This window comes from Henckelia pumila, chromosome 2 (genome assembly GCF_033568475.1).
Source record: "Henckelia pumila isolate YLH828 chromosome 2, ASM3356847v2, whole genome shotgun sequence".
In the NCBI taxonomy this organism is placed as follows: Eukaryota; Viridiplantae; Streptophyta; class Magnoliopsida; order Lamiales; family Gesneriaceae; genus Henckelia; species Henckelia pumila.
Genome location: NC_133121.1, coordinates 159,197,801 through 159,209,754, shown reverse-complemented (window position 1 = coordinate 159,209,754; position 11,954 = coordinate 159,197,801). Strand labels below are relative to the sequence as shown.

General features: G+C 31.9%; 1 protein-coding gene across 1 annotated transcript; it reads right to left on the bottom strand.

Moving 5' to 3' along the window:
- Nucleotides 1–358: 358 nt before the first annotated feature.
- LOC140878726 (protein ZINC INDUCED FACILITATOR-LIKE 1-like) lies at nucleotides 359–8,928 on the bottom strand. The gene is made up of 17 exons (XM_073282340.1): nucleotides 8,731–8,928; nucleotides 8,441–8,481; nucleotides 6,511–6,571; nucleotides 6,318–6,420; nucleotides 6,122–6,224; nucleotides 5,936–5,989; nucleotides 5,224–5,286; nucleotides 4,638–4,687; nucleotides 4,482–4,557; nucleotides 3,576–3,785; nucleotides 2,959–3,046; nucleotides 2,409–2,494; nucleotides 2,219–2,326; nucleotides 1,931–1,975; nucleotides 1,731–1,819; nucleotides 747–790; nucleotides 359–549 (listed from the first exon to the last, which is right to left on the bottom strand). Exons 1-17 carry the CDS (start codon nucleotides 8,876–8,878, stop codon nucleotides 464–466), a joined length of 1,455 nt encoding a protein of 484 aa, XP_073138441.1. The 5' UTR covers nucleotides 8,879–8,928; the 3' UTR covers nucleotides 359–463.
- Between the last annotated feature and the right edge of the window lie 3,026 nt (nucleotides 8,929–11,954).

Sequence of the window (11,954 nt, the reverse complement as noted above, 5' to 3'; positions counted from 1 at the left end):
ATGTATTAATTTTAGGACTAATCTCAAATGTGAATCTATAAATAGGTCTTCATTTATAATGAAAAATACAATTGAGTTGAGAGAAAAATATTATAAAGTGTAGAGTTTGATATATTTTGAGTTTTGAAATTTTTACTTTTTACCATAAATTTTTTCTTTTTCACAACAACAAGTAAATAATGACAAATTATAAATCTAGAGAGAATACAATTCAAAACATGTTTGTTCAAAGTTAGTGACATATAATTGGTGATTAACATGATTTATTAAATTGTGCAATTGCCATTTCATTTAATGGATTAACTAATTTTGTTTAATCAAGAATTATTACGTGCATCACACGTGAAATTTTCTGGTTTGTATGAAATGCACTATTATAATTAATCATAGCACGGGAATTTTAACATTTTCCAATGGTTGAAATTAAATCAATTGAAGTACATCCCAATATTTATTCAATGAATCATTGCACTGCTAAAAATGGCTTGAATGTAAGCAAAACTCCAATCGCCTCGATTAGGTTAAGGATGAAGAATACCATAAGGTCACCTGCATTTGATAATGCTCGCGTTGAGTAGAAATATAACAGATCCATGATAAGCATGGATAAGATAATGTGGAGTGAAGTAAAAATATTGATATAAAATTACACTAAGACCAAAAAAAAAAAATTAACTCGTGGTTATAAGAAACAAGAAGGAAATAAATGCAAAAGATCCACCCACAATTAACATGATATGACATACCTGGAAGGAAGTCAGCATGGAGGCGCTTTTGTGCCCAAGAGAATCTGCAGAAATTCATACAAAAAGCTCTATTTAGAAGGGGAAAAAATGCCAAATTTTGGAGTATTTGTGTAAAACCCAAACAAAACATCTGTTCAGCATGCAATGATAGAGTTTATCCAAGGATGCTACACGACCACGTAAATGCTCGGTTATGTTTGCACGATCTTTCACCAATTCTATGATTAAATATAGTATCACATCAGAAAATCCTGATAATATCTTCAATATTGTTACAACATAAAATTCTATATAGTTTTTATGGTTTCGATGCAATACTCTGTAATCAATAAAAAAATAAATTCAACCATGTTTATCAACACAACCAATAAATATCTCATGTAACATTAATTTCATAATCTGGAAAAATGTTTTGATCACCTGGTCTTGATTCACTCTTTCTATTAGTCCTCGATCTATCCTCGTGTAGGATAATCATTTATATGATTTTGACACAAAATAAAATGAATCCCAATCTCTATTCGAATGTTACCTATGGTCGGTGATTAGATAAACCATAAGCAAGAAATTTTCTCATATTCTATTTTTCCAAGTTGAATCTGCAATCAACTTGATTGAAATGCCAAGCAGTTGAAAGCTAAATGCCAAACTCAAAATGCAATCAACAAGCTCTCAAAAGCATATAGCACCTAAAGTCAAGTTACGATGAAATTAGAGAAATCTTTGAAAATCAACAAATAAATATGTAACCTAAAATCATAATTATTAATAACAATTTCAAGCTCTTGAGGCCATAAATGATACACATTCAAGTCAATGTAAAAGAAATATCATAATCGATTTTTACGATATCCTCCATATCTTTCAATCCACACTTGTAAAAAAATTGATATATGTTTTCCAATTTTGCAACATTCAACATGTGTTGAAACAACAAAATTATTAAATGTAGAAAGATTAAATGTGATGATTAATGTAACTTACATAATTCCTCCTCCTGCTGGACCCATTGCTTTAAAAAGTGACATTAAGGTCATGGCAATTCCATTTGCTGCTCCTCTTTGGTCCTGATCCTGTAGTAATTTTGGTGAAAAAATAGAAGCAAGTTTACAATTGTTCAGCCGTGTAAGAGTAAATAAACATGAAATACATGACATTGAAGAGATTAAAGGTCGAATAAATACCACAGCTCTATTTTGCAATACAAACAACCCTGTAACGATCGATATCTGATGGAAATGAAAATTGATTATTAAATATACATATTGAAAATAAAAAAGAATACAGAGGATACGAGTAGCAACTATATTTGTGAGAAACCTCTTTACAGCTATAGTAAACATGAAGAGAAAGTGACAAGTATGACTCTATGTTCAAGCTCGTTTGATTAAAATCATGCTCATAAAATAGCAGTAGTAACACTTCTCAAATTATAGCAACTAAATTAATCGAACATGATAAAATCCACTTACTGATAGAACATTCTTCAACAAAGATGCGAAATTTAACAGAATTGACAATGTGATCCCAGAAAGCATTGCTATATAGTGATAACTTGTCAATAGAGGTATTGAGATAACCTGTTGTCAGTATAGAACCAGTGAAAATTTTGATTTTCCATACGATATGAGAATAATATTGTAAAAATTTCCAAATGCTTACCCCTGCAACTCGGAAAATCATGATAGTACCTATTAATTTCTCCACAATCGGATATAAAGAAGTTTGAAAGACTAAAAGGCCAAAACCTGAAATTTGAGCAAGTCATTAGAGAGCAATATATGTATTTGGATTTAGTAATGTATGAAACAAGCTTATTGTTTTGTTCTCGCAATTTCTAAACTTTTGTTGTTTCCGAGATTTCATGTTCGACGCGTGGAACCTAGCGAAGGTGATGTGAAGCAATTTAAGAGGATGGAGAACTTTAATGTTAAATTTTGCTTGACTGGTAAATTCTAACTTCTCCAAATTAGTGAATATAATATTAGTATACTTGATCAATCCGTAACAAGACATAGGATTAGCACATTTAGATTTGGTTCAATAAAATGTTGGAGACTTGCATCACATGTTTCTATCAACAAATAACATCTTTCCTTCCGATATGTTTTTCCTTTCTGATATGCCTTTAGTTAACATTCTTGATAATCTTCATACTAAAATGTGAAAGAAAAAGAAATAGAGAAGAGAGAAAATATTGATAGAAAATAACCTGAGATGGCAAGAACTGATCCAACATCCTCGGTTGAATAACCTAAGCCTCCAAGTCTTCTAGGGCTCTCTGCCCACAACGAGAATATCTGTTTAAGATAAACAGTAAGCGCACAGGGTCAAACTGAGAGGTGATATGAACCTTTTGCAAATTATTCGAAAATATTTCTAAATTTCTTCCTAGTGTCTATCAATTAAGCAATAACTTTGAGTTTAGATTAAGATTTCCAATCAGTTGGACTTGAAATCATATTTTATAACTATGTAAATGATAAACTCCAAGGTAGTTCAAGGGGAGGATTGTCTATATAAGAAACTCCTAGACACTCTACCTCTACACGCCTAGGAATGAAACAACTGGAGCTTAGAGAGATTAACGGGTGACCCATCTATGGACACCCAATTATGGATAGTTCAACACATAATGTTGGATCTGAACTCTGATACCAGTTAAGAAATGAGTTAGCTTTTGGGTTGGAGTTGGGTCCAAATCCAAATCTTAAAATAAATACCATACAGACAAGGTGAACAAAACCAGATTTCAGCAGGAACACGAAGTAGGATGATAATACAATCTATCGATGAATATTTAGCAATTGGCAGTGATATTACTTGTACCTCTGTGTAAGCCATATCATGAAGTGAAAAAACACAATAAACAATGATTGATGACATCAACGGCCAGTTCTTAATGAGGCTTTTTTTGGATGTTATCGCCCTTCCATCTGGCATGTTCAATTTTTCACCAGAACCTTTATATGCAGACTCTAGTGAATCATACGAAACTTGAGGTGATATCTGCTCAGACTTGTGTGAGTGCATAGTTTCCTGCATTACTTACAATTAGAGCCAGGTATCATGGAACATGAAGAATTGCACACACCAAATTTTGGATTGTGAATAGATAAAATAGCCTCATATAAATATCATGGAAAGTAACAAAATCCTTCATTTCAATATTAATGCACCTTTTCGGCTACTCTCATTAAGGTATTTTTGGCAAAATAATTTATGCATAAAATAAATAATTTATTACATGAGTGTTGCCAACCTCAAGTCCCCAACTTCAATTTCATAGTGCCTCAGAACGTTGTTTCACGAAATAATTTATGGAAATTTTTTTATAGTATTTCTCACTTGTTTCATGAAATAATTTATGACAACATTATCTCTTTTACATGATATGCTTGAACAAGTATTTTTTTTAATATAATGTCAATTTTAGAGTGTTCCTTTTTCGTCATTATTTAAACAGTTTGTTGATAACGTGATTGCTTCTAGGCCGCAATAGTCCATTATTTTACACAACCAGATGACTGAATCAGTATGATCATATTCAAAGAAACTCGTATATATTTTATTAATATCTTTAGTTTATACAGTGCTAGAAAATTTCAACCTTTACTTGGTGTCATATTTATATTGAAGAGTGATGAATATATACATCTTACGAAAGAAAATTGGGAAATATAACAGAAGCAGAGAGCTTGCCCATCCAAAAAAAATAAGTTCTAAAAAACTAACCGGGAGCCAGAAACATCCGATAGTCACAACAAATGCGAAGCTTGAAATTATCAGGCAGGGTAAGAAGTATGGAAATCTGCACAGTATTGTCATTTGCAACGTGCCAAAATTTATACAAAGTTGTGCCAAAGAGGTAGGAAAAACTAAAAAGGGTACCTTCCAAAGAACGAATCTGTAGCAAATATTCCAGGAAATTTATCAGCCGGCTGGCAGAAGCATTAAAATTAAGATGATTAGCAGCAACTAATAAACGAAATAATGATATTTTTGAATTAGAACATACTTATTTTTCAGTTTTTTATTCCCACTCTGTAATGAGCTAGACAACTTCACAACTAAGATGGTAAATATAAATACAGATTGTGATTGAAGTTAGGCATGTCAAATTACTATCTCAAAGTCAAAAAACAATTCCGAAGCTGTATAGAAAATTATATGTTTGATAGCTAGGTACTTTCATCTTAAACACGTTGTTTCAACAGTCGTTGAAAAAATTAAACTTTCTTCTATGTACTAGAACAAATTCTGATGAATTATTAATTGGTAGATTCAATAAATAAATTAAAAGACAAGTGGAAGAGAATAGTTTCCGATTTGTAAAACATTATCCTTATTTTGGAATACGTACACTAAATGTCTACCAAGGATCAAAGAATAATAGGCAGAAAAAATGAGTTGGACAGACGATCAACATTTTTATGGGCATATGATCCAAGAGTTGAGCCATATCTTTAAACAGTACCTGAGCGAAGAAGCCTCCCAAAGCTGGTCCAATAATCAATCCTATGCCCCATGATGTGCTAACCTAAAAGGAAAGGAAATAAATTTCGAAGAAAAAATTACATTAAAACAGTTCCTACAGTATACCACATCCCTGACGACAAATTCGATACCCTCGTTAAGGTGATTGCAGCACTCCTAGAGGCAGGGTTGTAACATCACAGGCATCTTGGGGTTAAATCCAAAAAAAAAAAAAACTAATTTTTCATTTATATTTTATTTAAGATTTATTGTATAAATAGAAATTAATTTGTAGACCAAAAACATAACAATACAATTGCCCAAGCCCCCTAACTAAATTGTCCCCTGATCCGTGCCTACGCTACTATGTTGTAGTCAAATAGTGAAATAGGAACCATTTTGGTTGGCTCCAACATAAACAAATTAAGAAAGATAATTGTTTGTCCTAGATACTAGTTGGATCTGTTAGCATGGATTACTATTTCCTTTTCCATTGCAATCTCGGTGTTGAATATAGAGAATCCATGAAGTTATAAGGATAATTTTAGTTCACACATGTATTTCTCAAATGTGTGTCCCCTTATAAAATTTCTTACATATTCCTACTTCCCCTGTATTCTGTCCTTTAGAGAAAGACACCAACATTGTCAGTGATCAAACAATACATAATAAATACAGTGTTATAAAATAAGACTGATATAATGGCTGCTTACCGCTGATAGTCCTAAAGATTGGTGTTCTTCACGAACCATTTCACATGCATATGCCTGGTCATGGACATGGTTGGGCAAAATCAAAGTCAGAACCATAAAATCCACATAAAACTAACTAGAAGGGAAAAAATTGGCACAAACATGATGAATCTGCACCAGTAAGCATTATTATAAGATAGTGAATACCTTTATTGGTCCAAGTACACCATTCAAACTCCCAAGGAGAAACCTTGTTGTGATGGCCATCCAAAAGTTCACACTGAGTCCAAATAGAGTGTTGAAAACTACACTGTAATTAAATAAATAACCGATCAATTCTAGACATCCAATATCAGAAATATATATGCAGAAGCAGGAAAGACAAACAAACATGTTGACTCACACCATGGCACAGCCTATGATTATCACAGGCTTCCGACCATATCTATCGGCAATGGTTCCCCAAAAGACTGATGTCAGGGCTCTTCCAAGCATAAATGAGCACCCTGCATGAGAAAATATTGAGATTGGAGCACAATAATCAATCGTCCATCAAAATGTGTCATTTATTAAACAGAGAACATAAATCACCCTACCTACAAACCCAGCATAAAAGCCAATATCTTCTTCTGTTTTTGCAATGTGGAAATCTCTAACCTACAACAAAAGTTCAATTTGCAATTCACAAAGGAAGAAGTCAGAAGCCTTTCAATACATTAGATGATTAAAAAAAACAAAGGAATATAAAAAATTCAATGGTTTAACTTAAAAAGCTACTTTTTGTAAATTATTTTCTTTTCTGAATGGCAATGATAGAAAATATTGGATTAAATTTACACTACAACATAACTATTCTGAACGTTATATAAGCCTATAGGTGAAAGTATATGATGTCATCTAAATGGCCGCAAATTTCGTTTCGGTGTGTGGTTAAAATAGTACAAATATACTGAATAGAGCCTGCAGATATTGTGCGCATATAAATTTTTTGTATTGATGGATAAATTTTTAATCAGGAAATGGAGTAAAACTTCTATCCAAGGATAGATGATTGTCCCTGATACATTAATCTATCCCCAAGCATGCATTCACAAGCCAACCAATCGCATTACGGTACAAAGTGTCTTTCTCCTGGCAATTTGCCATTTAGGGACACAATAAGACAGTAAAAGATTACTTAAACTCTGAGGAAAGTAGATGCGAAAGAGACTCAAGAAAACTCAACTGCTCATGATCAAAAGTAGACTTTTCTGAGAGTCATTCCATTTCATGGTCAAAATATCCCATATGTATGTATTTCACCAAGATGTTAGAAATTGAGACTAGGATCTAACTCACCTCAAAAGCTAGCTCAAGAGGTGAGGATTGCCCTTGTTTATATAAAGGGCTCCCAGGTTATTTAGCCAACCGATTTGGAACACAAGCTAAGACACCAACACAGTCCTCTCACGCCCAGGAATGAAACGACTAGAGCGTGGAGATATTAACGGGTGGCCAACTATGGGACGGGTGAGGCCAACTATGGGTCGTCCAACACATAACGGTGGAACTCAGTCTCTGATACCATGTTGGTGTATTGATTTATGTCACACATAGATTGGCTAAATAACCTGGACCTCTTTATATGAACAAGGGCAAACCTCACCTCTTGAGCTAGCTTTTGAGGTGAGTTAGGTCCAAGTCAATTTCTAACATGGTATCAAAGCCCGGGTTCCCGTTATGTGTTGGACGGCCCATAGTTGGTCTCACTCGTTCCATAGTTGGCCACCCATTAATATATCCATGCTCCAGTCGTTTCATTCTTGGGCGTGAGAGGGGTGTGTTGGTGTATTGATTTATGTCCCACATAGGTTGGCTAAATAACGTGGACCTCTTTATATGAACAAGGGCAAACCTCACCTCTTAAGCTAGCTTTTGAGGTGAGTTAGGTTCAAGTCAATTTCTAACAGTTTCCACTTGTCTTTAGTGTCATTAATCATGTTTGAATAAAGAATTAATAATCTTTGTTAGCAATCTATTTTCTGAGCTGGTAACAAATTTTCCAACAAAACATGCCTTAAGAGCCCCATTATTAACAGGAGTACAAACATAAGAGCTTAATACATCAAAGATAAAAGCAGTGGCAACTTGGTATAAGATTAGTTAAGATTTAGCATTACTAGCTAGTTTGAGATGATCAGCAAAGGTGTTGTGAATATGAAATAGAAAAAGTAATAGAACTTCTCCAAAATCGTTCCATGTTTTTAGGATGAAGTGTGATGGAAGCAAAGTCAAGATTCGTTCGTTATGGATCTTGTGTTAGAAACAATTAGTAACACTTAAAACTTAATTTATTGTTAGAGATTGTTAACATGAGGTGGTAATTAATCCACATAAATAATAAATTGTATATGGTGCAAAGAAGAGATTTAATTCAACACAAAGGAAACAATAGAAAATCAATCAATCTACATCTCAACTATTACTACAGGAAAGAGGTAGTAAAACACTTAATGAAAAGTAAGTCTTCGAGATTTAACTTCTTACCATGAAATATAGGAAAGGGAATAGCGATGATATCGTCAGAGCTGTAAATTAGCAGAAACAAACAAAACGTGAAAATGATCAATTTAAGGATAGAAAATGGAATGATACTAAAAATATATATATCCGGCCATGTTATTTCAGTACATACAGTCGGAAGATGCAAAAACATACAAATTACAGTCTGAATGGTTTACAATCAAATTAAACATCGTGAGGTATAAATTGAAAACAAATTAACCAAAACTACAAATTAAAAAAAAAAAAGGTCGGAATCAATCCGATTTGGTTACCGGTGGCAAGCACAACAATCCAGACAGTGAGAACTTGCTTAACGGGCAGCCCACGCTGTGCATGCTTCCGGCGATCAACCTCACATCCCGGGCAGCCTTCAACGTAATAATCACTATCCTTGGGCAGCAGCAAAGCCCGGGCAGCCATTTCTTGATTTTTCTAATTAGGAGAAAGAAAATTTGTACAATTGCTGAGATACAAATGCTGGAGTATATTTATATATGGATGCAACGATCGAGAGGCGTGATCAATTTTGTACCTTCTCCCGCCACCTACGCCTACGTACGTACTAATTAATACTATTAGGTAGCCTTTGGCACATGAGATTAGTGGGACGAGACACAAATTTTTATTCATTCCATGTTTTTCTCATTAATTTTATGGCTCAGTATAACATTAGATGTAGGTTTGATGACAAATACCTCTTTAACCTATGGTATTAGTGAATGATGAGTTTTATGTAAGTGAAATTGTGTGAAATTGACAATGGTGATTAAGAAAATAAACACAATAATCCTAGAAAATAAAAAACATACAAAACAACATATTATTCATATATATATCTTGTTTATCCACATCTCATCATATTTTTATTCATCTATCGTACATCTCATCCATGATACCAAACGGTATCTTACGGTTTGGTACATTGGATTGGATGAAAATAGGACGATTCATAATTTTTTTTTCATTTTATGTTTTTTTTTCATTTTTTGGTTAACTCAACGTCATGTTATGGCCCGGTAAGACATTGCATGTGGGCTTGATAAAAAATCTCTTCCAACCCATGGTATTAGTGGAGAATGAGTAGAAATTGGAAAGGCCAATTAAAAGATTCTATAGTAATAAACACAATAATCCTACAAAATTAAAAACATACAAAACAACATATTGTTCATATCTACATATTGCTTATCCATATTTCATCATATTTTTATTACACTTTTATTCATCTCTGGTACATCTCATCCATAAAATCAAACGTTATCTTGGTCCATTCTGGTTCATCATGTACGTGATGAGTGCCATGATATTTAATGATTTTGTCACGTTGAATTTATTTATGAAATTAATAATAATAATTAAATTATCTCAAAAAAATAATAATAATTAAATATTACTAAAACAAAGATGCTATCATGCATATAATAATAACAACAATATAAAAACGAAAGATTATTTCATATCATTTCGAAAATAATTATTAATCTATACTCTAAAATAGCATGCAGTAAGAGTTTAATTAAAGTAATGGGATTTGTTTACAAATATGGTATATTACGTGCGCCAGGAATTATATATATATAGAAATTTCTCTATATAATATTTATAATCAATTGAAAAATAAACTCTCAACTTTCACAAGTGGTCAATATTAATTTTGCTATTATATGTATTTTTTTTTAAAAAAAATGGTATTATATGTCTGAAATTAAGGTTAGTTGAAGTACATTGACTCCATATATAGTGATACATTTTGCGTCACCGCACACGTAATCAAATGAAGCCAAGGGCATCATGTTCTTCGAATTTGTCTTGTATATTCATCGGTACTGCTATATCTCATTTTTGTGTGGCAGTACATCTTTACATGGTCATTTTCTGTACCAATATATTTATTGTATTTTTTTTCCAGTTTTTGTCATTAATGTTTGAAATAGACCCATTCAAATTGAGTGTGTGCATGTATGTATAGATGTAAAGTGAACTAGTAGTACTAATATTGAAGGTTTGGATCATCACCAAACGTGCAACCTCAAATAGACCATACCAAAATCGGTATATATGCTGAGATTACAAATAGAGATGCATGGATAATCACGCTTATAATTGTAAACGGATCAGATGTTTATGTCGTTCTTTCCTCGATCGGGCTGAGATCGCCGACGAAATTAATCATCAGCTTAAGAGAGGAATTTCATAGGAAAAACACAATGGAATTAGGGCTAATTAAGGTGCTGCATCACTTAATATAATTTGGGGGATAATTAATGGACTCATGTGATCTTCACTTGAGATGTCCGTCAGCTTTTAATGATACACAATTTCATATACTAATTTCTCTATCTTATACACACAGATCATGTTTAGTTTAAAGAGTACAATGCCCACCTACTATGCCCACCATCATGCCCACCAATGAAGTGACACTATTCTATTGGATATGATAAAGATGTGATAAACTGTAGGTCCAATAGAATAGTGCCACATCATTGGTGGACATGATAGGTGGACACTTGAAAGAAACTATATATATATATATATATATATATATATATATATATATATATATATTAATAAAACCACAAACTCAATAAATAAATCATATGCATGTAGGACTAAAAATAATCATTAATAAATTATTTATTTTTTAAAAATATAAATAATTTATTAATGAAAAAACACTCATTAATCAATTATTTATATTTTAAAATTTAAATAATTTATTAATGAAAAAATACTCATTAATAAATTATTTATATTTTTAAAATATAAATAATATATAATGAAATGATATTTTTTCTATCAATGTAAATAATTATCCATTTAAAAAAAATTGATATAAATTATATATTAATAAAACCACAAAATCAATAAATAAATCATATGCATATAGGACTAATATATATTTAATAACGATATAATATAATTAATTAAATATTTATTAATTAATATTTAATTCAAGTACGAGTAAAAGTATAAATTTATAAATTATTAAATCGAGTGAAAAAATTTTGGGTTATTAAAACTACGTAAATCGAGACAATGAGTGAATTTTTTTTTTTAGATTTGTTTTTTCATGATTTAATCTTTAATGTTGAAAATTTTTGTATCAAATATTGAAAAACTAAAATGGTAAATATGTTTGTTTCAATCATTTAATCACATTAATAAGCCGCAATGATTAATTTTCATCTTGAACCTCGTCTCGCATTTATGAAGACATTTATGAATACTCTCGAAAATATAACAAGACAAATCAGAAAAGATAAATCTAAGTCATCAGAAAGAACGTTGAAGAAGATGAATATAAATAAGAGAGAAGAGCTTCACTCAAAAGTTAGTGAAGAAATAAAAATAACACAAGAAAGTTCTCTCTCCGAGCACTTTGAACTTACATATATTATTTACTCACCAAGCCCACAAATATAAGCTACCTATCAGATCATCTCAAAGGATCATCAAAGGGCATCAAGACAATTAACTCTCAACTTCTCATTCA

What these genes read in the sequence shown, in the direction of transcription:
- LOC140878726 (XM_073282340.1), bottom strand. Translation starts at nt 8,878, where the DNA reads ATGGCTGCCCGGGCTTTGCTGCTGCCCAAGGATAGTGATTATTACGTT. An exon ending in CTTTTATGCTGGGTTTGTAG is followed by an intron (nt 6,421 to 6,510) that starts GTAGGGTGATTT and finishes TTTCTCATGCAG; the next exon opens with GGTGCTCATTTATGCTTGGA. An exon ending in CCATGCTGACTTCCTTCCAG is followed by an intron (nt 550 to 746) that starts GTATGTCATATC and finishes TATCAAATGCAG; the next exon opens with GTGACCTTATGGTATTCTTC.